This window comes from Corvus kubaryi, unplaced genomic scaffold (genome assembly GCF_017639235.1).
Source record: "Corvus kubaryi isolate FWS band 111438036 unplaced genomic scaffold, C.kubaryi_AGA036_p1.0 split1-131, whole genome shotgun sequence".
NCBI classification, from domain to species: Eukaryota; Metazoa; Chordata; class Aves; order Passeriformes; family Corvidae; genus Corvus; species Corvus kubaryi.
The window spans coordinates 26,418,442-26,446,309 of NW_024582073.1; the positions used below are offsets into that span (position 1 = coordinate 26,418,442).

A 27,868-nucleotide genomic window follows, 5' to 3' on the forward strand; every position below is an offset into this window, starting at 1 on the left:
GAGCGCGGCGCCGCGCGGGGCGGGGGCGCCGCTCGCGCTGAGGGGCGGCCGCGGCGGCAGCGCTGCGGGGACGGTGGAGGGCCGCAGCCCCCGCTCCGCCCCGCAGCCGCTGAGCGCTGGCAGTGTTACAAATAAGCGCTTTCTTCACCTTTTTTTTCCCCCCGCAGTAGTGGGTTTGGAGATTTTCCCACACGCATGCACAGCCCCCCGGCCAAGGGACCCGCGCCCCCTCCTAGTTGCCGGTGCCTTCACTCGGCCCCTGTGGAAGAACGAGGGCGGTCCCCCAAAATCATAGCGTTTTTAGCTGTTTTTATTATGTGCCTTATACTCCCAGGAGCTTTGGTGCGTGAGGGCTTTCAGGCCTCTCTGCAGCTGTTTTAGGGAATCTTCATTTCTGTGACCAGACGAGCCACAGAATGTGTGAAAAAAAAAGTAATTTAGTTGTAGACTCGTGTAAGCGGCTGCTTGCCTTGCAAGGGAGGGGAAACGACCTTGTAAAGCCATCTGACCATGGCCTTAGAAGTCACAAGTTGCACCACCAAATAAAAGCTGGAAAACCACTGGAGCAGAGCGAGGAAGCCTGGGCACCGGATGAGGAAAAGCTGATGAAGCAGGAACATGGATTAAGTCATTACAGTCTGTGTGATGGTAGGATTTTTTTTTTTTTTTAAATATATATTTTAAAATATCTGACTTACTGCTATAGTATCTACAGATTGTTCCCTAACCTAGATGACTGATGCAAAACAATCAGCGATTCCAGGCACTGGCAGCTGCTAATTATTAGTGCTGGTAGTACAGAGCATAACACACTGCAGAGGCTGTGTCAGGAGAGACAGGGGAAAAGCTTGCCCTTAAAGAAGGTGGGATAAAACTGTCTCTGAGGTGCCATTCTCAATTAAAAAGGAGTGATACGGTTTTTTCCTGTCAGAAGAACTGCTGCACAAGGAGATCTGAAAACAATCACCATTTTTTGACTGGTGTATAAATGTTCCCTTACTGTAGGGATGGATGAGCGCGTGGCCTGAAGCAGAATGGCTTAGATGCTTTCAAATTTTATACAAGATAAACACAGATGTGGTTTTTATCCTTCTATTGGTCATTTCTTCACAGTTCCTGTTGAACTACATCTCTTGTTTCTACAGCAGATGAGATACTGTTCTGTTGGCTGTTTGATAGTTTGAATTGTAGTCAGGGCAGATCCCTGATGCCTGTTGGTACGATTCAAGAGAAAACATATACAAATCAGAAACAAAATATTCTCTGCTCTGTTGTTTCACACATTGGCACAACTAGGAACAGAAGATTTATTTAGGATTAGCTCTTATCGCCAGTCCTCCTCCTTAATTGCAAGCAACTGTTCATTAGTTTGGACTCTCAGATGAAGCCAGAGGATGTAAATAAAGACCCCGACTGTACAGCCAGGCATGCACAAGGGTGTCCCAGGGCCTGTCACATTGGGCTTTGGCCAGGAGACAACCAGGCTTTGCAAGCAGCTGTAGCAAAGATGCATCAAAGATGCATTATATTCATATTTGGAAAGCTGACAGGAAAAGTGAACAATCAGTTTTGATATGTATTGTATTGTATTTTTGAGGCAGGACAAAGCATGACAGTGGATGAATTTTAGTGTATTTTAAAGAAAGCTTAGAAGATTCTTCAGTTAGCAGTTAATTCTGTCAATAAATAAGATAAGGTCTCAGTGGATTGAAGTCCCAGAAATAAATAGGAAAAATGCAGTACTAGGAGTGCATCACCAGTCCAGCTAACAAGGCAGGGAGATCAGAGTCTGAGGTAGAAAACACAATCATAAGTAACTTGAATAATTCAAATTAAGTTGGATAAATGTCACAGGAGGGGGTAGGGCTGGAGCTAACCTTTAGAAGCATTCTGTGACTGCTCATTGAGAAGCCAGAAGAGGAAAAGAAATCCCTGGTCCTAAAGAGTGTCATAATATTATTGACAAAGACCCACACTGTAGGAGTAACTGTAGCATCCTTGGTTTCAACACCCTTGTAGCACCATGACAAAGAAAATCAGTAGTATTCTGCTTTCTTTTCAAAAACAGAGGAGCAATGTAAGACAAGACACACCTTTCATTAAAAGGGGTCTAAAAGGAAAGACTATAACCTCTGATGGGTTAAGTACAAAACTGTGAGAAGGATCCAGAAGAAAGTTTCAGGGTCGGCTTCCGAAAGTTATAAGAAATAATAGCAAGTCTTTCCTAGAACAAATCATGGAGCCTGCTGGAGTTTGACAGCTCTGTAAGGCAAATAGATTGTTTCATATACTGAAGAAACATCTGGAGAAGATACAGCCATGAAAGAAAATCTGAATTTATTTTTTCATTTGCAAATGGGATAACTCCAATACTGGGAAGCTTCTTTAAGGAGAATAATTAGGAAAACATGTCTCGGATTACAGTGTAAGTATAAAAGATGAAGGAACAAATTTACAAGTGAGCAGCAGCCAACTGCTGAGACCAGATGGTGTTCAACCAAGAGTTTTCAAGCAGCTCAGAGGCAAAGTGGTTCAGGTACTAACTGCTGTCTCTAACTTCTCCCTTAAAGCTACCTTGTCATCAGAGGGGTCTGGAGAGTTGCTCGTGTGACACCAGATTTTTTAAAGGATTTTGGAGAACACTCTGTGGAAGCTGTTGACCTGGAAGCCTGATGTCCTTGCTAGACAAATAAGTAGAAATTATGCTGAAGAACAGAAAATACTTAGTGGGCACATAGAGAAGATGACACATTAGGGAAAATCATTATGGCTTTTTTAAAGCAAATTAGTGTCTCAGGAAAGCTTTCTTTGAAGAAGTCAACAGGCTCACGGACCACAAAGATTCAATTAACTGTCTATGATGGTTTCCAAAAGCAATCAGTAGGATTCCTCCCCAAAGGAAGTAAAAAACAAGGCTGCTAATGGAAATGAAACTTGGACAAATAACTGACAGAAATGGAGGTCAGTAGTGATTTACAAAATGTGTTGCTGATAATGAGCTATTTAGGGTAGGGCTAACTGAGAAAAACTGAATGACTTTGTTACTAATAGAGTCCGTGGCAAAATGGCAGATGAAATTAAAATCTGATAAATATGAAAGGCTGACATATGAGAAAAAACCAATCCTGATTTCACATATATACTGAGGAACTTTGAGTTGATTTTTACCAGTGAGGAAAAAGGCCTTGAGGTGGTGAGAGGTCATCCTGTGAGAACATCAGCTCAGAGCTCTGCAGTGATCAAAATGGAAATTGAGAACTGTTAAGATTATTATTAAAATTTATTAAGAGAGGTTTTTAAATTTAAATTTTTTAAGAGATAAAAGTGCCATTGGATAAATCCCTGTTTGCACCTGCATCTTTAATTGCCTGTGCAGTTCTAGTGTCCCTATCCCAAAAATAGTATGGTAGAACTGGAATAGATTAATAAAAATCAATAAAATTATCAGATAGTAGGAGAGCTTTCAAACGGGTCATGGTTGACTTAGCTGGATCTCTTCAGTCTGCAGTAGAGATAATATCAAAGTCTGTGTAAAATCTTCAGAGATCCAAATAAGGACCAGAAATCCAGACTGTTCACTGACTTATCAGACACAAGAACTGAGTTACAGTAAATGAAAGTAGAACTTGGAAGGTTCAAAACAAACAAGAGGAGATAATGCTTCATTCAGTCCATAGTTAAGCCAGAAGTCTTTGCTTCAGGATATAGTGGGTACCAAAACTTTGCATGGACTTAAAAAGCAGCTGGAGAATCATCAAAGACTCCTGATCTAACTCAGCAAGTTCCTGACTTGCAAGTTACTGGAGCTGGAAAGGCATTTTGGGGAAGTACAGAACGTGTTTGCCCTGTTCTTTCTGTCTTTCTACTCGTATCTTACCCACCTCTGTCAGAAACTGCTGGGCTGGGTGGAGCTTTCACCCAACTCAGTTTTTATAGATTTAGGATTATTTTTACCTCCCAACCCCAGATCATCCAGCTGTTATAATCTCCCCAAACTATTTCTGGTCATTAAGTAATTGTATAGGGTTTCTGCACCTCCTTTTTGTTTTGCCTTTCACTGTATTCACTGCTTTTAGTACTGTATTTAAGCCCGCATGGATTTTTGGCACTGCCTACTGCTTTGAGAAAAAAAATCTCATTAAAATCTTTAATGTGTTCTTCCAAGGAGCATTAAAAACAAATTAACACTTGTAGCTGTAGTGCCTTTCTCATTTCTGGGAGAATGCAAGTTGTCAGTGCAATCCTAAATAAAACCTACATGGAAGGAGTGATGTTATAGGTAGTGTGCTGCTCTGGAGAAAAGCAATACATTGTATGGTGGAGAAGTCAGTGGTCCAAAGGGGTGGATGCAAAGCAATTCTTTAACCGTCTAAGCTGGCTTTGTGAATTAATGTGAAACAGAATAGAAATATTCATACTTCCCACTGCAAATGGTGCAGACAGGCTTAGGAAGAATTATCAATACAAATACTTAATTTATAATGATGGTATGATTATACCATCATACCAGGTATGGTTTGTGTCCTTTTGCAATTCTTTTTCCAAGCAGAAAATATTTTCAGGCAGTTCACAGTGTTTTAAGTCTATTAATAATTGTACAAAGTGTTAACAGCAGAGATTGTAATGTATATATTAATAATGCATTTGTAGAGAAAAATATATTAATGCTTTTCTAAATGCTCAATTAAGCAATTACCTAATACCACAAAGCATTAGTAACAGAGAGCAAGTATAACCTTAAATCATTTTATGATACTGTAGATGTCTAAGAGTTTTTCTAAGAAATCTAAGAGAGGAGCACATGGAGTGAAGCAGTCTTGAGGAAGCAAGCATCCAGCCCACTGTGACAAACAGCTTTGGGAGGTTGTCAAAGCTCCTCCTCTGTGGCTTAGCTGGCCAGGGAGTGTACCGTGGCCCAAGACTGTGGTCTGCCACTTCCAGAAATACGAAATATCATCATAGCAGCCCAAGCCAAAAAGACTTTTCTATTTTCTTTCTTCTTCTTCCTCCCTTGCCCCAGCCCTCCCTGGAAATGTCCAAATTAAAATAGAAAACTAAATCAATCTAAAACAACAAGTAAAAGGAACAGTCTGTAGATTTGTTTAGCAAGCTGTCTTTTGTATTTAAGTGAATTTTAGCTTTCTTGTTCTAGAACATTACTAATTCCTGTGCCGTTTCTGTAGCAGTTGTCTTTAAAATGCAATAAAGACTACTGATAAGTTTGTCATTTTGTTCCTCAGTTTGGTTTAGGCAAATCACTGGATTTCTTCAGAGTGAAGTGTAAGCACTTATCACCTGCTGGTTTAAATTTCAACACTGTGGTTTTGGTCACCCTGTTTGCTTAGTACATCCTCTGTAACCTTTGGTATATATGAAGCAGAGACCTAAAAAAAGAATTGTTGAATAGGAAGTATGTGCACACCACTGACCACACTCTGTATTCTGCCATTCTTTATCAGTTAAGCAAACTTTCAAGGCACATTGTCTATCATTTTGTAGATAAGTTACTCTGCAGATAAATGACACACATTAGAATCATATGGTAATTTGGGTTAGAATGGATTTCAGGAGGTCTCTTCTCCGATCTCCTTAATGCAGCATTGGCTCTGAGGTTAGACCAAGTTACTCAAGATCTTATCCAGCTGGGACTTGAAAATCTCCAAGGGTGGAGTTTGCACAACCTCCCTGGGCAGGCTGCCCTACTGCTTCAGTGTTGTCAGAGTAAAAAAGCTTTCTCATATCTGGTCTGAATCTCTTGTGTTTCAACTGATGCCCATTGTTTCTTCATCCTCCCACCATGGACCCCAAGAGGAGCCTCCTTCTTTTCGATGACCTCCTCACAGGTATTGGAGGGCTGCAATCAGATCTCTCAACCAATCCTTTACTTTCACCTTCATCCTTTCCTGTGTACATTTAAATTTCATAGATTAGTATCTCGCAGCAAAGTCATGGCAAGGCTGCGTTCATTCATGCCCATGCTCAGACACACAAAATACAGCCAATCTGGGATACCAACTTTGCAAAGCAGAACCGGTGTTTTCACTGGTTCAGCCTGCTGTGAACGGCTAAAAAGCACTGGTGCGAAAACCATCACTCTAATCTTCACAGTGGCTTTGCTTGAGGTGAACCAGATCTGCGGTGTTTGGAACAGTGAAAAGGAAGAGTCTAATGAGGCTGTGATTGAAGGAAACTTCCTGTCCCTTCCTCTTGGCAGCCTCCAAGAGCACTGCTGCTGCCTGAGCTGTATTCCAGATGAGCCAGAGGCAAAAGATACTTCCTTAGTGTGAGCAGCAGAATGGCAGCTTGCCAGAAAGGCTGAGCCGCCACAATGGAGTGATAAAATAGAGAACTGCCCTGAGGCTACAGCTGCCCTGCACAAACACCGTCATGCTGATGTGGATGTGAAGCTGTTGTACAAGAGGAAAGTGCTTTATTAGCTCTGCTTCAGGGCTAGAAGGGCTTCTTGCAGGCAGTGATGAGATATGGAAAACTGAGCAGATGTGCATGCTGTTGATTGCATTAGTGTATGCTCTCCCAAAAGTCTTTTTACCTAATGTAAAGTCCTAATTTAACTCTGTCTGAGCATAGCATATATAATGCATGACTGGGCAGCAAGGCTACAACTGCTGAACTGCAGGTACAACTGTAGGGCAGGTCCCAGGAGATGTCCTGAGATCAAAGTCTGTGTCTTTGCTTTGGGAAGAGGGGGTCTTTTTCTTATGTGAGGCACTGAAGGGTGACCATTGACCTCCAACCAACCTAACACACCCAAACATGTTTGTTTCTGTGAACACGTGTTGCATTTTCTCTGCTTTCTGTAAGCCCAAAGGAGTAATGAGGAGGAGGAAAGAGCTGGTTTAGCACTGCCTGACAGATGCGAGAGCAATTACCAGAACCCATCAAGGCTTTTCTCAGCTGCAGAAAGCGTGAAGAGCGTATTTTGACAATGTGCCACAGGCAGAGAGGGTCCTGCTTTGTGTTATGTTGTGAATAAATAGTACCTGGCCATGTCAAGAGTTTATGCAGGGTTTTCAGGATCTGCTGAGGATCTGTTACTGAAGAGTTTCTTTTACTTCTCTAAACTGCATAACGAATTAAATAAAGCATGCTCTGCACAGCACACAGTTTTTTGTGCCATAATAGGAATCAGAGCAGGACAAAACAATTAAAAGGCTTGAAAAAGAACAGCAAAATGGAGACTGTGTGAGGGACAGATCAGAACAGTCCTGTTTGTACTGTGGAGATGTGAGGCTGCTCTCTGGTGTCCAGAGGGGAAGGACACAAGCTCTGAGAGCATGGGGTTATTGGTGCAGCACTGGGCACATCTCATATACCAGCCACAGAAATTCCCTAAGTGACTCCTCCAGAAACAAGGCTATTTTCTCAAAGATTTGCCCCAGCAAATATCTCCATTCCCCCACCTGTGCCAAGCCCAGCAAGGGCAGCATGGTCTGGGACCCACCTGTCTGCCGTTGTATGGACAGATGTGTAGGTCAGACACGACCAGATCATCTTCTGTGGGGGTCCAAACGATCTTGTTTGTTATTTCTTTCTTTTCCCCCGTTCTCAGGCTCAGGTTTGGTTTTGAGCAGTACTCATCAAGACAGGCCACTGCAAGTCATTGTTAAATAAGATTATTTTGGTTCAAAAGCTCTGGGGAAAAGGTCTTCCTTCCACTATTTCTCTGTAGACCTGGGGAGATGTTCCAGCAAGGACCAGTGGGTGCCCATGTCTTGCCCTAAAAATACAGAGATGGGAGGCAAGGTGTGCATTTAGAGTTGGGGGCTCAGCAGTCCTTCTAGGATTCCCCCTTTGGAGGGTGGGCTCACCTGCCATCCTCTCTACTGCAGTAAGACCACCAATACCTCCTGCACGTGGAAGATGTCTTATCCTGACAGCAGAAATGAAACTGCTCTTCCTAGAAATGCACAAATGTTAAATCATGCTCGCTCACTAATAACACTGAAGTTGTGCCTGCACCAGGATAAATCAGCACTGAAAGCTGAGAGAAGCTTTATTTGCCAGCTAGGCTGGTGTGCCAATTCAAAACCAAGTGCCTTGAGCCCACACATTCCAGTTTTACCCTTCCCACTGCTGCCAAATGACTTGCTTAAGGTGTGGCATTTCAGATGGAGAAGCAGACTTATGGTTTTGATGCTGTAATAGATTGATGAAGAATTCTTCCTGCAAAAGCATGTAACATGAAAACCCAGCTGCAGGATTGCTTGGAGGTATCTTTGGACCTTCTCCATGCTTTGGATGTTCCGTCTGTATGTTTTTACTTTAACTTAAATTTGCATTGTCTATTCTTTCTGGTTTTGTTTCCGTTCTGTTTTCATTTCTGTTAAAAAAACAAAAAAAATGCATCTTTGAAATGCATGTTGTTTCTGCACTCTCTGCTGCAAGGTTTGTTGCTGAGAGATTGTGGCTAAAGGCTGTGAAGTCCTGGGCATTTAGATGCTGCCTCAGTGCAGCAGCAGTACGCATACAGCTCTGTGGCCAGTCCAAGAGAATACACTGCAGGTTTAATCTTTGCTTTCAAGGGTGGGCTGAGTGAGAAAGCATCAAAATAATTAGTGGGAAGCACGCTGTGTTTTAAAACACAAGCAGAGACACATTTTGTTATTTTTGCATTGTTTGTTATCAAAGAAAAGCTGTCATTTACCTTGCTTGAGTATTATTTTTAAGTCTTGCATAGTAACACACGTGACCTCCATGAGCTGACAACTGCAGGACACCAGTTCTACAGGAACATGGGGAGTACTTGGGATGGACTGATGTACTCTGGAGCAGGTGAATGTGGCAGCAGTTCACATTGCATTGCTTTGCTGAGAGCTGTCTGCCTTGCAGATAGAAGAGGATGTCACAGTCTCTTGTAATGTACCCCAAGGGCTGCCCATCCCTGCCCTGCATCACAGCACCAAATGTGAGAGAGGGACCAGGGCTTTTCCTGGATTTTCCCTTCCCTATAGCATTGCTGCAGCATCATCCCCTCCACCAACATTGCTGTTTCCCTGCTATATTCCCTTTTTGCCCTTTATCCCTTCTATCAAAACAGCAATTGCTGTCTCTCTGACAGTGCTCACAGCGCTTCCTTCCGTGGCAGTCTGAGCAGAGCCAAGACATTTCCTTCTCTGGGATGCAACCCGAGGTCAACCTAAGCCTTTTTTATTTTGAGCTGAGACTTTAACTGGCCAGGAATCTGTTCTCTGAGAATGGTAGAAGAAAGAAGTCTTTCCAAAACTTTCCAAAAACATCCAAAAATATTAATGCAGAAGAGATACTGGTTGCTTAAATGCCCTTTTACAGACTTTTTCTTTCCCTGATTAGAGACCAGTGAGCCCTTTGTTAGCCCTAAAGTTAGTTTTTATAAAGAATTCCCTTTGTAGGCCTAGGGTGGCGTTTAACACTTCAAGCAGAGAAGACCTAAGGCGTGGCAGCATCGCTGTGCTGGTGCTGGTACTGGAGCACAACCAGTGCCGGAGCAGCTGAGTGACACTGCAGTTCTGCCTCTGAAAGTGCTTCCAGTTCACTTGTCAGGAGGTTTTCTGGCACAGCTGAAAGCAAGGCAACAGGCAGCAAGCTTTGTCAGTAGGAGTTTGGGGATGTCAGCCTGGCCTTTAGTATTGTAATCGCTTGTAAAGATTATTACTGCTTTAATTAGGGGTATGAACTTTTCTGTTTGCATGAGGTTTTCTTTCACAGAGGCATCCTACCAGGAAAAGCCACAAACATTTTAGTATAAACATCCTGACATCATTATAGTTTATTTCCCGCCCCAAATGGAAGTGCACTTATGTCACTATTAAATACTTACTGTTCTGAAGTTTACTAGTTTAAAAACATTAGAGAGAAAGCAATGCATTAACAAGCATAAAGGCGAAGTAGCTTCAGGGGAAATCCAGAATTGCTTATTATCCTAATTTTCTGTTCCATAACAAACAGCAAGCACTAAGGACATTCACCACTGCTGTGGCCATAGGGGCCAGGCTCAGTCTTTAAATGAAAAGATGTTTTCTATGACTTCTTTTGAGAGAAATATTGGTGGGACACTCTCCCAGAGGATTTGCTGGAGTAGACTGCACTCACTGTGGTTATGTTGACAAACATGTCTACCATAGCCAGTAATGAAAAGACATAATAAAATTCATTGCAAATGTCCCCCTTGATTTTAGGAGATGTTTGATGCAATCACATATGATTGTGGGGAATGTAATAATCGTGTGGGGTCTTAGCACCCTGCTGCAGACCTGGCTACATGAAGGAGAGTCAATCCTACCTTAAATATGCCTATTTCTCTTGGCTGCTGCCAAGGGAAGCCCAGAACACCTGGCTCAAATATCCACATCACTGTGGGAGGCCTGGAGGCTGGGTCAGATGAACCTCAAGAGAAACCAGAATCAAATTTCAGATAAACAAGGTCAGGCAAGCAGATACACAGACCTTGTCTTAAGCCTTGAGCAAGGTTGAACAGTATTAAAATACTAGAGTGGAAAAGAAAACTAAAAAAAAAAAGCTAATTTAATTAGTCATTACAGGAACAAGGATCTGCAGAACTGGAGATGAAAAAATGTGATGTTTCAGATGGTTCATGCATGAGTGTGGCAGTGAGTCACCTCATCACAGCTTTTCTTCAGCAGCAGCAGCAAGCAGAGATGTAAAAATTTATCTGAGTTCATAGGGAGTCACCAGTTTGCAAACCACACAGAAGATCATAGAATGCAGTTATTTAAATCAGATTAGAGTTGTAGATGTTGCTGATAAAGTAATTGTATTCTGTAGTAATTATATTCATATCTATATACTTCTGATCACTTACCCTATATTGGGGAAGGTGTTTCTTGCTTCTGGTGAAAGATATCAAGAGTAAGGTGGATAACTCTTTTGGAAAATGAGGTATTTGGCTTTCTTATCAATCAGTATTGCTACTATTTAATTAATGGTAAGGAGACAGAGCTCAGTCTACTTACCAGCCATCTTTACTTATTCCTACCAAAAAAAAGTGGAGTTTTAATGCAGCAGAAACTCTTCTAAAAGGTCTGGTGAAGATCTAATCTAATTCAATGTAAGCACCCTTGTGCTTCCTGTCTTTGCAAATGACAGGGTTTGACATTGCTTGTGTCATCCCATCCTTCACTGGGGATGAAGCTGGGATGAAGAGAACTTGCATTAAAATCCCAGAAGTCTCAGACCATAAAAACTTCTCAGCACCAGGTTCATAACCGCCCAGAAGGGCTGGGTAAAGATGATGGCTGTTGGTATAGGTCTTATTTTAGTACCTGAGAGCAACAACTCCATTTTCTTTGTAACTTCTAATGACTACAATTTGTTTTGAGTAAATCTGCCATCATTTTTCATTAAACAAAGGTCATCTGTGGAAAAAAAAAAAAACAACTTAAAAATTTTATGACCCTTTATCATCAGTAACATACTAAAAATGGTATGGTATTGCAGGTGTCCCTTTAAGTGACGTTTATCCAACCACCCTGTAGCAAATTGAGACAAACTAGTGCCTTGTTCCTCTGGTTGTCTGCTTAAAATGACACTGCCAAAAATATTTGCAACAACAAGACTTAGCTGGGAGACAGGTTTGTCATCTAATACCAACAATCATGTCATTGTTTCACACTTGCTTTTACCTGATGCTCTGCATACAAGTGTCCAGATCCTTCTCTGCTCCCCATTTTGAGGGCAAGATGTGGCATCCCTAGGGTAAGTGGTGCTCCTTGTGAAATACAATTGTTCCCCAATAGTTATTGTGACTTCTATGGAAATAAAAATAATAAAGGAATAAGCCTTGTCTTTATCATTAAGGATAGAGTTTACTGTGTTCAGACTTTCCAGGTAGGGCACATGCACTTCTCTGATGTTTAATTTTGACTCATCTACAGCTACTTTTTGTCTCTGCAGGCACTGGAAGAATGTATGAGGAGATTCCAGTATACAACTGGAACAAAAAAAACTCACCTTCCTGATGTGATTTAGTTTCTCCTCACAGATTGGCAGCGTCCCTCTGGTTTTACTGCCATGTGCATGTCTCCTACATTAATCACGCTGCTTCCCAGCCTGCACAGTGCACCCGGCTCTGCTCTGCACAGACCACCGTGCACATCTGGCCCACTTCCAGCAGCTTTCTGGACATGCCTTTTGTTGGCCTTCAGCCTGTTTGGTGTGTCATGCTGTACACTGGATGCAGCACGTAGGTGAAGCAGAAAGCGTTTACTTTCTCCTTCTACGCTTTGGCTGTCAGCCGGGTGTATTGAGCAACCAGACTTGCAGTGACCACCTTACTCCTTAAATCTCCCTTTCCCAGGCAGCATTTCTGGGACTATCACAGCAGCAGAGTGACTCACTGCCACCTCCTTGTTCCTCAGTTCATGAACAAAAGTGCTTCACCAGAACCTGTTTTCTCTGTAGCAACTGACTCTGTGTTCAACTGACTGCACAATGACCTGGCACTGCTTCTGCTAACAGCACAGACACATGCCCTCATCCCCCCAGCAGTGCCGGGTCTGTAAAAGGCTCTGCTGACTCTTACCCTCCCTTAATGGTGTCTCCCAGATGACTTCTTCCCACGTGGTTTCACAAGAACGAGATTTCCTCTCTGCACCTGGCGATGCTCTGCCTGCCATACCACTGGTTCAACACCATGGGCATGGTCTGCAGGCTTGTGCTGGCAGTGGTTTCTGCCCAGGTGCTTTCCTGCCCAGAGCAGCAGCAGATACTTGTCTGTTTGGTGTCTGCATGGAGTGGCCCAGTGCTTGTTCCCATCTTCTCCTCACTCATTGCCTGCTTCTAGCTTTATCTCCACATATTTGGCTTCTTAGTAAATTCTTGCTTGCTTTTCCACTTCTCCCTCTCATTTGGGTTTATGTTTAGCTTCCTGATTTCTGGAAGAGAGAGTTGATACCTGGCTGGAAAGAGGCCAGGAAGAAATGGTGCCTTTATGGACCAGTTGGAAGAGAATTCAGTTCATCAAAGGAACCAGGAGGTGATGAGTGATGGAGTTGCCACTTCCAGAGAGGTAGAGCAACACAGCAAGGATTTCCCCGTCTCTTCAACCTAATCTTCTGTAACTCAGATCCACCCCTCAGCAAATGTACTTATTAAACACTAATTAATGAAGTCTTAGTGGTTTGGAGAGCACTCACCCATACACCCCACTCACTGCCATGTAACGATAATTTTGACTTTACTGATTATCTTTGACAACACCAATTACTAGTCAGGGATGGCAACATTGCTGAAAATGAGAGATAAGTTGACATATCTTCACTCCTTCTCTCCTTTCAGGGAGAAAAGAAAAGCAAGCCCTTCACTAAAGTGCTAAAGACCACTTTAATAGTAAACAAAGAGCAGCAGGAGAAATGAGGTGAACTGATTCCAGACTAACTCAGATGGGAAGCTCAGGTGATATTTGCACCTATAACCATGGGTAGTTTGCACCAGCATGTTCCCCATTCCTCTGAGGTCTTCAGTGTACCTGTATCACAAGGGTTCATAACCTGTCCCAACTCTTTCTTATATTGTTTTAGCTTCTGCCTGCAAATTACTGAATTCTAGTGTAATTGATCTAAGGAAGGGTTAAATTGGGTTAAGTACAGCTCCATTATGTACTGTTATTGTTTTAATTAGGTCAATTTAAAATCAATTTAGAAAAGTTGCACCGACTGGTTTAGTTAATGTAGATCGGAGTCTAGATAGGATGAAAGAGCAAAATAATTCATTCAGTCATGAATTCATCATTTTTTATGGCCAGATGTCAAATGATCTAAATTTATGGTTTTGTTCAGCCCAGCTGTGCTGGAGCATACATGTGTGCTGGGGATTAATGAGCTGAATTTGAAAACAGCTTTCCCACCATGCTGCCTTAGACCCCAGCCTGGCTGGGTTTGGTCTCGTGGTTTCCGAGGGGAGGCTTGCTAGGGTCGTTGCCAGCAGCCAGAGTCAGCAGCCTTAGCACTAGCCTGTAACTCTGCACAGCCCTCACCTGGCTCCACCGGGACACTTATTGAAGCAAGAACCACCCTGCTTTGTACACAGGTTTATTGCCAACAGCCTGATGGCACAGTTAGTTGGTGAGAGTCAGACCTGAAGCCAAAAGCAGCCTTATGGCCTTTAAGAAGGGGACGTAGAGGAAAGCACTTCCAGAATCACCTGTTTCTGCAGCTCCACCCCAGCACTGCACTGGATGCTGGTGGATCCAGAGGCAGGGAGGACCATCACATAGTGCTAACTCTAAATTCACCTCTCCACTGCAAGGAATAACCCAGCTCCCCAACCACAAAACCTAAATAGGAAGGATAATAGTTAGAACTGAAGGAGAGACCATTTGTTCCACCTCCTGCCTCAAGCCAGGACTGACTATGGGAATGGCATTTCTGAGTAGCTAAACCTGCTGGAAAGGAGATGAAGGTGATGGAACAGAGAATCTGTGAGGACCACTCACAGAAACTCTGGAGCTCTGGTGTCCCAACCCAGCAGTCTGGACAAGGAAGTCAGTGAAATAACAGGCTGCACTGAACCCTGGGTCAAGGCAAAATCAGAGTGGTCATCAAGGGGCAGGCTCAGAAAACCAGGAAAACCCCATGGCTGGCTGCAAGAGTCTGTAACACGGTCGTGTTCCCCAGAATCAGAAAGGGAGACCAAGGCAGTGCATCACAGCACAGACACATCCTTCTGAAAGCTCACCTTCTCCCAGAGGTGTAGTGATTTGGGAAGCAAAACAACTGAGCGAAGATACAGTTCCTTGTGTTTCAACACTGTCAGCATCAACGGCCAAGGACTAAAAAAAGATAAAGAAAATATTGAAACAACGGTCTCGACTTAAAAGTTTTGGGTTTTTGTGGTGGTGCAAGGCACAGGGACTGTGCAAGGAGCAGCTCCCTGACACCACTGTAGGGCAGATGAGTAGTGTTATAAAATGGAAACCCTTGTTGGTGTGTATTGGGTGAGTTTGTATTGCTCTGAACCAGTTAACCGTGGCAGTATCAAACAGTTGTAGAACACCACCATAACATTGGCCTGATGTCTCCTCACCACAGCCACACACAACAGGCTCAGGCAGAGGGGTTTCATCCAGCAACCCCAGAAAAATACCTACACTGGGTCTAGTCAAAAATGTCCATAGCCCAGTATAACTTTCCAACAGCGCCACTAAAAAACAGGGCAGGTAGAGGGTGATTCTTTCTCTGTTATTATTTCACAGACTTTGCCAATTAGTGATGGAAGGATTTCCTGAAGCAGAGGGTGTGACCAGGCCTGCCAGCCCCAGAGCTCCTGAGGACCCTGTCCTCTATGAACTGGCCTAATCTCTTCTTAAACCCCTTTAGACTTCTCATCAGTGACATATCTTGTGGCATGGATTTCCTTGGTTTAATGGTTGCTGGGTGTGAAATGGTTTCCTTTTATGTGGTTAAAGCTGTTTCTTGCCAATGTCCTCCACAGGCAAAGCCTGGAGTGTCTGGGTGAGCCCTGGTGCTGTTGCTGGGGTGGAGGATGCTCAAAGGGCAAGGATTGAGTTCCATATGCTAAGCAGCTGGTAAAAAGTCTGTGTGGGAAAGGAATGGGAATTCATGAAACCATTCACCTGACACTTGGGCCAAAGGATGAATAAGCTGCAGGGGAAGTGAGAGGTTGCTGCCATGGTGCACCAATCTGCCTCTGGCTGAGCATTTAACATCAAACCTGGAATTGGGAAGGGAAGCCAGAATTTCCGAGGTCAAGTTTTGCATGATTTTTCAGGTGTGTGTTTCTCCACTGGATGCAGATACACTGGAGAAGGAGCCTTTCCTTATAGATAGTCAATAATCAACTCGTTTAACCCAGAACTGTGGTAGTTTTGAATTCTCAGCCAAATAAGTGTTTTGAAAAAATGCTCTGTGTAATTTTTATCTCTCCTCTCTTGGTGGTTGGATCAACTTGTTCTCTACCTCCAGCCAAACTTCCCAGCTGCAACATTTAAACCTCATCATAAATCACATTTTCCATAGCTTTCCATCACTCAGATGTGTGTTTTCCAATGCAAAGCTCTGGTTTTCCATCCTTAGCAGAGCCAGAAAAGCCACAGGATTAGCATCTCCAAGGAAATTCCTCCTTTGCCCCTTAGTCAAACTGGATTTAAAGACAACCACATGTGCAGTGCCATGAGGACATCAGTCTCAGGTGCTTCACAGTTGCTCATTCCCAGCCTTGCAAAGGCAACATGAATAAACTGCCTTGTGGCACGCAGTGTCAAAGCAATTGAGCTGGCAGGTGTTCACCAAATTTCAAGGGGATTATTTGCATGAGCAGTTATTGCTGTGCAAAGAAATCACTATGATTAACTTCTTCATTACTGGGAAGTCTTTTATTTATTTGTATTTATACACATAATTGTATGCACGCTCAGAGCTGCACAGTTTGTGTAACGCTAGATTGCTGGGTCCAACCCTTGTTTTCTGATTTCCTCAGGAATATTATTTGCATCTCAATCTTTCATGAAAAGTTGAAGTGATGCATCAAAAAATATGTATATTGATGTACTTATATATATACACATACATACAATCAGACCATAGTTTGGAGATAACCTTTTATGCTTCCACTAACAAAAAGGAAACACATTGAGAATTTAAAAATAATTAATTTTAAAAAGAGGAAGGATCAATGAGAAGGCAGTGTGTGTCACTTCTAACAGCCATAAGGAAGGGTTTGTATCTCAGCTTAGGGGCAGGGCTTTTAAAAATAGCATGGTGCAGTACAAACAGCCCATCATTGTCCTCACCATATTCCTAAGCCTGAGTGCAAACTGCCTGATGTTTCAGAGCTGGCACCTGGCAGAATACAACCATAAAGTGTCCCTGGAGAAATTCTCAACTGCTTCCTATCTCTCCTACCTGCTGCCTGCAGTAAAACATAGGAGCACAGCATGATGGATAGCAAGTAAACAGGTTGGAATTGGAAGGGGAAGCGAAGTGCTAGCTCTGTGCAATTAGGGACTGCTCCTGAGAAGTGACAAGAGCTCCAAATTCTGCCTGCTCATTTGTAATTTGTTGTCAGCTTTGCATAGAATATTTAATTGTATGTCAGCTACTTGCAGTGTCCCCCTTGATAAAACAAGGGGTAATGGTAATAGTTTTAAACCAAAAGAGGGTGAATTTAGATTAGATATAAGGAAGAAGTTTTTTACAATGAAGGTGGTAAAACCCTGGCACAGGTTGTCAAGAAAAGTGGTGGATGCCCTATCCTTGGAAATATTAAAGGCCAGGTTGGACGGGGCTCTGAGCAACCTGATCTAGTTGAGAATGTCCCTGCTTATTATGGGGTTTGGACTAGGAAACCTTTAATGGTCCCTTGCAACCCAAATAATTCTGTGATTCCTTTCCATGAGCTGTGCTGGGAAGGAGTAGAGAGATTTTATTTAAAACTGTGGAGTCCCTCTCCAAGGAAGCCTGCAACACATGGGGACATCTCACAGCTCTGGTGCCCGCTGGCCCTTTGCTCTGCTCAGTTGGCACATGCTGCTTGCAAAGCAAGGTGGTGGGTTTGGGCTGGCTCTGATCAACCCCCTGCTCACTGCAGCTGGGTTTAGCAGGGTGAAATCCTCCCAGAGGCATAACTGAAAGAATATTCTTGAATAATATGCATATATATGTATAAATAACTAATACATATATCATAAGTACAAAGGTTAGCACAGCTGCATGTATCAGGATCCAGACCAGCAGTGAGGAAGTGGGAGCAGAGAGCCCTTTCTAAAGATACTCTCCTGCCCTTCAGCTTCCCCTTCCTCCTACCAGCTGAGCACTATCCATGTCATGCCCTAATTTAGCACTGGCATTTAAGCCCTGTATTAAGCCAGTATCAAATCGTCATCACATCTTCCCTTTTTTTCTTGAAGCCTGATTTGTCTTCAAAAACAGCCTCTGCAAGCCCTGTCCTGTCCCCAGCCCTGGTACTTTTTCAGCCTAGGAGGTGATTTTGCAGACAGCTCTGACAAAGGGCTGCAAAGACCTGAGGTTTGGGGTTTTAATTCATGACAAGCAGCGATGACCAAATAAACAGCAGGTGAATCGCCTGCATATCCGTGATATCCTCAGCATGTGTTGACTCGCAGCCCAAAAAAGAGAGACAGGCACCTTTAAGGGTGATGCCTGGGTCATGGGTAATGTGCTGAGAGGTGGTGGGAAGGATAGGGATGCAGCCAGAAATGTTTCAAGGGGGACACTCAAGAAGGCACAGAGGTACTAGGACTGAGGTTCATTGGGAATTCAGGACATCTCAGCTGGGGTCCTCCAGCCTTTGTTGTCCCCTCTCTGGCCAATGCTATGGAGAACACTGCAGAGCTGTGCTGTACTACCAGCCCTCTCTGATGTTACCAAAGTAAATTCCATGTATTGACTTATCCCAGACAGTAAAACCTCACCTCAGGGTCTGGCATTTTGTTCTAGCAAGTAATAATTAACTCTCTCACCTCATGCTGGGTACAAAGGTCTGGTCACCTTCTGAGGGCTGGGTGGACCCAGGCCCACCCAGCAAGTGCAGAGGAGTTTGGAGAGGGTGGACATCGACTTTCTTCACCAAGATGGTGTCTCCAGAGCTCAGCTCTCGAGGCTGGACCAGCATTTGCCATTCACATGTATAGCAGGAGATTTTCCAAGCAGGAAAAAAAAAATCCTTATCTGGGAAAGGCACCTTCCTGGCAGCTCCCACCAGGCCAGAAGAGCAGTGGACAGGGTGGGGTGGCTTGGGAAGGCAATAGGGGCAAAACCTCTTTGTCAAAACTGTCAGCAGGAGGTTGTTGGCCACAAAAGTGGCTCAGGACACAGTCTAGCTCTGATATACTCATGGCTACAGACACACTCGATAGTTTGATCTTTTGTGTTTTGAAGGCCTATGGTATCTGGATTCCCATCTTTCTACTGAAAAGAGGTTTTCTGTTTTGCTTATCAGAAACTCAGACCACTAGTTCTTTCCTTCTGTTCATTCACCTGTGTCCTTTTCGATCTTCCAAGATCTTTACTACTACTTAAATGAGGTATTTCCTTCTTTTTATTATTAATGATCCCAGATATTCATATTCTGAGGCTACCCGATACCATAATGTTTCTTAAGAGTAACATCTTTTGAGTTTACTTTGTTTTCTGCCTTTAATGATCTGAGTTCTTATGGTGAAGTCCTTAATGGTAACCATCACAGTATGAGACTTCTTGCAAAAAAAAAAAAAAATCCCAAATGTTTTCAAGGAATTAAAACTCTGAAAGAATTCCCCAATGCCACATGACATAAATTCATGACTGTTACCACCACAGGAGTCATGAGTTAAAGCTGAGAAAAAATAGAGAAGGTCAAAGATTGCACTCAATGATCTTGGAGGTCTTTTCCAACCTAAATGATTCTATGATTCATTTTAAACATTTCCTTTAAAAGAATACCCATGAATCCCAGGAGGATAAAATATTTGCCTCGCATGGCTTTGTAGGACAGTGTGGAATTAAGCCCAGCTGTCAATTTAGAGTCACAGTCAGAGGGGCCCTGGGAAACACAGACCCCTGTGTCACAGTCCCCAGGCTGTAATGTTGGGATTAGCTGCAATGGATGAATCCCAGCCTGGCTTCACACTCCATGGCCTGACCAGGTGGATGTGCCATTGGTCATTCACTCTCTGTGCAGGTCTCCCATTTCATGCCCAAAATGAATGAGCAGACTCATTCTCTTAAATAGCTTAGTGTGAAAACAGTTTGGTATGACAGATGTTGACAGGAAAGAGAAAAAAATCCCAAACAAGCCAAATTAGTTTCAGTTCCTTGAATTTGACACAAAGGAAGGGAGGAACAGGTTTCTGTATTGATGAGAGGGAGAAGCTTTTGGGCAACACAAGGGGAAGGCAGCAGTGACCTGTGCCCATTCCCTGCCTCCCTGGCAGCAGCACAGGGCACAACACTTCCCCTTCCCAGAGCACCAGCCCCACTTGGACAAGCCAGCATGAACCACAGGAGTGGTAACTCCATTGTGGGCTTCTGGAAGGGATGATCACCACCAAGCAAGGGCGAGGCTCTTGGGAAACTGGGGTGCCAGGAACACACCAGAGGAATGCAGTTAAGCTGGACACAGTTAGGTTTGACTTGGCTAGAGATTCAGCTGTAAGGGCTGTTTGTGCAAGCCAAAGCTACACCTATGAAACCGCTGCAAGTGGAAGGTAATGCTGAGACTGTAAAAGCATTGCCTGGCGAGGACTTGGCTTCAAGGGGCCAACAGAGAGACCTGAAGCCACTTGGTGGCAAGGAGTTGGGTCAACGAGAGCCCTGTGGTGAAGGTAAAGGGGTCTGTCTGTACTCCCACCACATGCTTTGTGTCACCCAGTTGCTGCTGGCCTGTTCAGCTGGAGCACATAAATGGGCATTATCTTGGTCTCTAATGGAGGAAGATGAGTTTGTCGTGATCTGGCTGTACCAGAGATAAATGAGCAGATCTGCACCATGGTGAGTGGAGGTGTAGAAGCATCAGAACCTTAAAAGAGCTGTTTCAGCAGGTCTTTCCTCCCCAGAGCTCTGGACCAGCCCCAGAACATGAGACAAAGCCAAAAGCTTCTGCCTGAGCTTCAGTTATTGTAAAATTCCATAAATCTGTCCCCGGTGCTGATGTTTATGCAAAGACGGAATGAAATGGGCCCTTTCCTGCTGCTGCCCCTCACTTGGTACCAGTCTGGGTCCAGCCTCAAACTCCTGCCTGAGCTTTGCAAGAGCGGTAATTCAGACTCTGCTGTCTTTCCACACCTGTAAAATTCAGTTCTGTAGCTTAACCCAAAATCAAAGAAGATCCATTAAGTCACAGTTGATTTCTGTGGCAGGCTGAGGGCACTGCCCTGATTTGTAGCATTATTTACACTCAGGAGGCTACTGGGGCTAAAATGCATCTCAAATTCTGCATCTTCCAGAAATAACCCAGGCTCCCAGGCAGAACAAATACAGGAAAACGCAAGCAGAAGAACCCTGTATCGAAACACTTGATTTTTTTTCAAGGGACAGCCCTGGGATTTTTCTGCAGAGCTGTTGTGCTGCCAGCATACAATTTGCTCTACTTGCCCTTTTGGTTTTAATGTGCCATTAATAATGCATCTCTGTATTTATTGCAGTTTGCAGTACTGTTCCACTGTTACTTCTTGATCACTCATTATTCTGTCTGTAGTGCCAGGCAGGGCTCCAAAACCCAAACAACAGCAGCAGTGTTACTACAGCCACAAGCCCCACCAGACTCAAAGCAGCTCCACCAAGGGGGATCATTTATCTTCTCAAGGCTGGCAGGGCACACTGCGCCTAGGAAAACAGGAACAGCTCTACATCTTCTCCATCTCTGTGATCAGACCTAGAACTTTTCCAGGGCAGTTTGGACAGTCAGCTCTTTCGAGGGATCTAAGCCAGGAAACTGTAAAACATTAATGAGCAGCTTTCTTAATCCTGGCTGTGTGGCACCTACTGTAACAGGAGCAGGAACAGACTGTGGGGATGGCTCTGGCTGACAGCTCAGCTCAGCGCTGCAGGCCTCTGTGAAGGATGCTCTAATGATGCCTCCTTGATCAGTTTTGCACTCTGAAAAATGCTACTTAGCTGCCCCTTGACCCTGCAGCCAGCTGGGCTCTTTAGGTACCTTCATTTCCCACCCTACAGCCCTGTGAGCACCCCACTGCACCCCCACAGACCTCCTGTTCAGCATCCAGGATTGCAGTACTGGTGTGCAGTCCCCACTGGGAGGATCCTCAGGCCTCATCAAACCTGTATTGCACTGTAAATCAGAATTCATATAGAAAGGCAATGCTGAAGGAGCTGGGTGGTTGTCTCACCAGGGAGTTAACAGTGCTCACAGGGCTTCACAACCCTCTTTTCCCTGAGGACTTACAAAGCCTGTCTTTCTCACCACAGGAAAATGCCTTAAATCCTGGAAAAGACGTAACTGCAATACTGTTTTGAGGCAGGATCTCTCTCCGCCCTTCCGGATGAGGCTGCACAGACACGAGAAGAAAAGTTTCTCTGGTCTTCCAAGAAAGCCCTAGCTTCCCCTCTCTTCCTCTGGGAATGGAGCTGACCTCCTTCTGCCCTTGTCCCTGTGAACAGCGTGTTATTTCCAGCAGCAGCAAGAAGTTTTGGAGCAAGAAAATTGAAATGTTCCTGTACTGGTGGTTAGTGCACTTGGTGGGGGGAGGTTTGAAGCCCCTCAGGGCACTGCAGAGGGGCCAGAGCAGGGCTCCGGTGTCCTCAGTGACTGCCTGGGCTCACAGGCACAACCAGACGTGGGTCACTGCCTCTTCCCTGGGTGCACTGTCAAGGACATCCCATTTGCTCTCTTTTAGTTGTATTATCCAAAAACCAAAGCAAAACTCGGGGGTCTTCAGGGTGAAGCATCATCTGTGCTATATGAAAGAGCAAGGCAAAGCAGGGACTGATGAGGCACAAAGTTCCTGCTGTTCCCCTCTGGCTGAGGGAGCTGGTTGCCACGCAGGAAGCTGTGGGAGGCAGAGCTCATTCTCCCCCACCCCGCAGTCATCTTCACACCTTCACATCCACCCCAGTGATCAAGACTGCCACATTCAGCACCAAAACCTTGAAAACATTTTTTGCATCTCAACCCTTACAGGCAATGCTCACAAGTTCTCCCATCTGACCTAATCCCAGAGAAAGATTTTTGTTTTGGCTTCATCCGCCTGCCGCCAGCCAAATCTGGGAGCACGGCCTGGTCACCACAATCTGACCTTGTGGGAAGCGTCCCTGAGATGCCACATGCTCTCCCACTTGCCAAATTCCTCAGCAGATGAGGTTGCTTCCAGATTTCAGCACTTACTGGCAAGCTTCAAGTGGTTTGTCCAGAAAGGCTCCGAGTGATTAAAGACCTCTGGGAGCTGTGTTGTGGCCACTGCCTGGTTACTGACCTACACAAGCATAGCAACATGGGAACCAGTGACCTGGCAAAACAAACTTTTCTGCTCCCTGTCTTCTAATATTTAGCTTTGCTTTCCAGATGAAAGAAGAACTAATTCCTATTCATATCCATTCTCATTGCCCAATTTAGGATTCTTTTCATTTACTGAGAAAAACAAGCCTTCTATTATGATTTATTGAAATTGAACATAGCTGATATTCCAACTGCTGTGCAAATAGAAGCTGATTCACTGTTACCAACACACTGAAAAGATTTGTTATCCTTGTTTTAAAGGTAAAAAATCTGGATCAGCAAGTGGGTGGGAACCACAGAATGGTTTGGGTTGCAAGAAACCTTAAAGCTCATGTAATTCCAACGCTTTGTTGTGGGCAGGGACACCTTCCACTAGGCCACCTGTTATTGCAGCTTTTTTCCACACAGTGTTTGGGGGTAGGTAGCTCACACTTCCTCAAAAACCACTGCACAGCAAGAGCAATGAGTGCAAGGTAAAGACACATTAAAATAAAAGATCTAGATGCATAGAGGTTCATGGGATGTGAAAAGAAATTAAAGTTTTCTAACTACATGAAACAGGACTTTTTTCTACCTCAGTTTTCTGCACACACGTGAATTCTAAGCAAACCAAAATTCCTTTCTCAGAAAGGGCAATTTAGATGATCCCCAAGCCAACCAGCTCACACCAGGGATTAAGAGAAATTGCTACCTCAGCTGCCTCTCCTTCACAGTATAAAATAAGCCCATTTATATGCCAAAATACTTACCTTTCTCCAGCCTTGGAGATACGGCCTCTCATCTGAGGTCGTGTTTCTCCCCTATCACTTTCGTCCATGAACAGGGACAGCCACCTACTTCCTTTCTCTAGCTAAGATATTGTGTTTGAGACTTTCCTACAGTGCCAATTCCTTCAGTACAATCAGAATCAGGATTTGGATCCTGGTCTGTGCCAAAATTTTAAAGGCAACTCAACACGGAAAGGGAAAGCTGGATCATCCTGCCATAGCCTAATGAGCCATTTTCCAAATGGCTCGAGTTAAAAATCATCAGTGCTAAATAACCTGGGAGCAGCACTGACTAACCACTTGAATGAATCATTTAGATCAAACTCTTGAGCACCAAAAGGATGCCACATCTCCAGATAGGAAATGTCATAGATGCTCTTCACTGCAGGACTGTGAACACCTCTTGGGGATCTCTCTCACCAAACTGTCTGTAGCAGTACAGATGTAACCTTCAAGTAGAAGCCTTTTTGTACAATGTTTGTTCTTTCCCATCTGTTTACCAAACTGTACCAAACTGAGTCTCTCATGATTCTTTGCTGAATGACATGTTTTTGACAACTACAAAGCAGGTGCTAAGACTGGAGAAAGAAACAAGGAAATCTTTTACAGAGATTTAAAGTGAAACTGGACACCTGCTAAGTTAATGCATTTGTTAAGCTTCAGTGCAATTGGCAGGACATGTGACACCATTTTAAGGGGCTAAGGCTGAGAACAGGCTCAGTCAGGAGGCTCCACAGATGCTCTTTCACAATCCCAAATCAACATCTCCCACTATCTGATCTGATCCCCCATCAGTGCAGCCCCACTGGAAGCAGCCCTTCTCTGCTGTGGCACTTTTGCACTGGTGCAGAGGTACCTGTGAGAATGATCAGGCACTGAGATCTGTTAGAAAACTTGCCTAGATGGTAGTGAGCAAACTCCACAGAGCTTTAACTACTTGTGTGCAGTGCATCCTGATTAAAATCAAATGTATAAACGAGTCTGATTTCAGAGAAGTAACAAATGGCCCTGGGCCACGTGATTTTAACAGCCATCAGAGTCAAAAGTGAACTCCCCTTGGTAATACAACCACGTAATAGGGCATTCAGAATATTTCTTTGCAATGTCTTTTATTAAATATCCTCTTTGATACAGAATATTTAAGCAAAAATAGTTTACAATCTCTGTTTTGGTAACTCTTACAGGAGTCTTTTGCGTAGTCACTCCTACAGCAGCCCATGTTGGCATTTAAAGAATAGATCTTTAGCAAAAGTCAAGTCTCTCAGTTGTGAGATCTGTTCTACCTAGAAGATAAAAAAGCATTGGAAAATGCCTACAAAAACCATGAAAACTCTGAATTCCACTCTTCAGCTAAAAGACATTTAACAACTGTGTCACAGACACATTATTCTTAATAATGAAGTAGCAGAATAGGAAAATGCATCCTCTAAAGCTTATGCAAGTCATGGCAGTGCACCCAAGTGCAGCAAAAGAAGAAGAAATGCCTTGAGCATAGATGCTTCAATGCAGTGTTGAAGGTTCAGCACAGCGGTGCCAGCTACACCTGCCAGTTTGGAATGTTGTTTCCAGCACTGGAAATTTGTCCACATGGCAGCTGGCACTGCCCACCCTGATGGGATTCTGCCCCACAAAAATCAAACAGCATTAAACAGATTCTGCTTTCACTTCTGCCTGCCAGAACTGCTGCACAACCAGAGACCCAGACTGACTCCTGCATTTTATTCTATGTAAACAAATAACCTCATTTTTTACATTGATGAACAGTAAATAAGTGTTTCTTGGGATCAAAAGCTAGCTCCTATACTCATTAAATAGATAAGGCTGCCTGGGTATCCAGATTAACAAACCTACTGGCACAGGGAAGATGTCTGAAGACACAGCATGTGCCATCATTGTGTAGCTGCAGAGCACATGCAGCTCTTATGATGAACATTTCAATCAGAATCCTTAAGTTACCACCCAAACACTACGTCAGGGGCTGCTTGAGGTCAAACAAGCCAGTCCCTCCTTTGACAACTTTTCCAACCACCAGGCAGGCCGAAGGGGATCGCAGCTCATCATGGGCACCTGCAACAGAATTCAAACAAAATCCTATTAGGAGGTTCCCAAAGGTTCGTGCTGAAAAGAAACCATTTTGGTTGATGTGCAAGAAGCCATCTGGTTCAGCACCCCCAGGTTCAGAAAGGTTCTGCCACCTGCTGTTCACACTGAACTGGGATTTCTGGGAGTGGAGTCCAGAACTCTTCCTACCCCTCCTACAACAACTATTAACTCATCCCGATCTTTGGTCCAAGCAAATAATTAGGTCACACATTACTAAAATTTCCCAATTCCACGTGGAAAGACAAAACAGTCTGAATTCTAAGAGAACACAGATTTGACCTTCCAGTGAACACATCCTGTGGACTAAACAGATCACTAAAAAATACATGAGGCAAAACCAAAAAGATTCCCTTGACATTGCTGCCTTTTCCCTTTGTTAGAGTGAATCCTTTTGATGTGTATTGTAAATCCTTCTGGCTAGATATGAAGCGAACTTTTCACTGGAGAGACATTCCATGAATTCCTTTGATTTTGTGGTTACCCACTGTAGCGAAATAGTGTCACACAAATTTGGAAGCACTCCAGATGGCTGGGACTGTTTTGCTTCCACTGTTTTTGTAAGCATCCAGGCTGTTTTTCATTCACCCTAACTACAGCAAGCTGAAAGTTTATCATTAGAGCAGTAGGAAATTGGAAATAAAATCATTAAACTTCTGCTAAGTTTGGTTATCTTCATTCTACTGAGCAAAATGTACGCAACTTTCCATCATGCAGAGGGTGGGGGCAGGAGCATAGACAGCCCTGTGTATGGCATGTGCTCACTGCTCTGATCTCAGTCACAGCTGGATAATTTAATAGCTGCTCCTAAATGTGTGTCAGCTGAAGGAAAAAAAAGCCCCTTTGTTGGATTGTTAAAGAGGACAGTCCTACTGCCCTGTTTGCTCATGTGATGTTAACAAAGAGTTGTTCTCTGAGCAAACAGCCCAAGGGATCTCACTGCTGATGCAGTTTGCTCCCTGCAGAAGGAGTCCTGCTCAGCAGCCTGTGTGCTCTGACAGCCCCGCTCACGTCAGCTGTGCACGGCCTCACAAACCTCCTTCTTTCCTTCCTACTGCTCAAGGCATCAGCCCCAAGGCATCCTTGCAGTGTCTCTTGAACTGTACAGTCAAGTTACCAGTTACATTAAAGCAAATTAGATCCAGGCTGCTGCAATCCCCATTATGACTCTGATTTCCAGCGTGGTGAAATCATTAACTCCCTCTGCTTGTAATCACTGCAGTTCCTGCCAAGCCACCCTGCCCTTCTGTCAGCATGCACTGCATGTCTTTATTCATAATATTATCCATACATTACATTTTATTTAGCAAAAACCTCCTCTGATTTCATTTCTAAGTCAGTATGTGATACAACATAAATCCAGAGAGTGAAACTGAGTGAGAAACATCCTCTTCTCTTTAATTTCACCCTGGATTTACACTTTCCTTTTATGTTTTTCAGATTAAGTCAATTGTAACCAGTGCTATTAATTAAAACCCAACCTTTCTTCCCAGAAAAGGTATAAAACAACATTATCAAAAAGCAATTCAGTGATAGAAATATCTCTGACATCTGTGCAAGGCAGTTTAAGACAGGAGCTGAAGAGATCATGTTGAGAGCTCCTCCCATTTGTAACTGGAAGGACACAGCACAGCAGCATTTGCAATGCAAGCATCTGACTGGCAGGTGACAGAAACCAAGTTTATTTGCAAAAGGGAGATGTAATTAGTATCCAAAGCCTGAGATCACACAAAATGTCAAATTGCACAGTTAAAGCACAATTTTTGTTTTATAGGCGGCCTTAAATGTAGATGGCTAGTGCTGTTCCAAATGTCCTAAATGATCCACACAGCCATGTGATCTTTACACTTTCCAGAAAGGCAACTACAGGGCAGAAGGATACTCTTGGGAATCTCAAATGGCACCAGAAACCTACCACTAGACAAATGAGTCTGACCCTTTGTCTGTCTTGGATGGAAAAAAGCAGAGATAAAGTGCTAAATCGAAGTAACAGCCAGGAGGTCTGTTCTCAAAATAAAATGCTGAATAGCAAGGCTGGGAAAGATATGGAAGTTATAACATAGGCACAAAAACAA

The 27,868-nt window shown here is 43.8% G+C and overlaps 1 protein-coding gene and 1 long non-coding RNA gene across 3 annotated transcripts in view; one reads left to right on the plus strand and one right to left on the minus strand.

Moving 5' to 3' along the window:
* The first annotated feature begins 57 nt into the window (after positions 1-57).
* On the plus strand, positions 58-24,949 carry LOC121676727. Its single transcript, XR_006020566.1, has 2 exons — positions 58-648; positions 21,900-24,949. It is a non-coding gene; the product is annotated as an uncharacterized LOC121676727 (long non-coding RNA).
* POLR1A (RNA polymerase I subunit A) overlaps positions 24,786-27,868 on the minus strand; it is a 30,047-nt gene continuing 26,964 nt past the window's right edge. For both annotated transcript variants that reach the window (XM_042053604.1, XM_042053605.1), the window contains exon 34: positions 24,786-25,760. In XM_042053604.1, the coding sequence (XP_041909538.1) occupies positions 25,660-25,760 (101 nt within the window). In that variant the 3' untranslated portion in view covers positions 24,786-25,659. The remainder of the gene's footprint in view (positions 25,761-27,868) is intronic.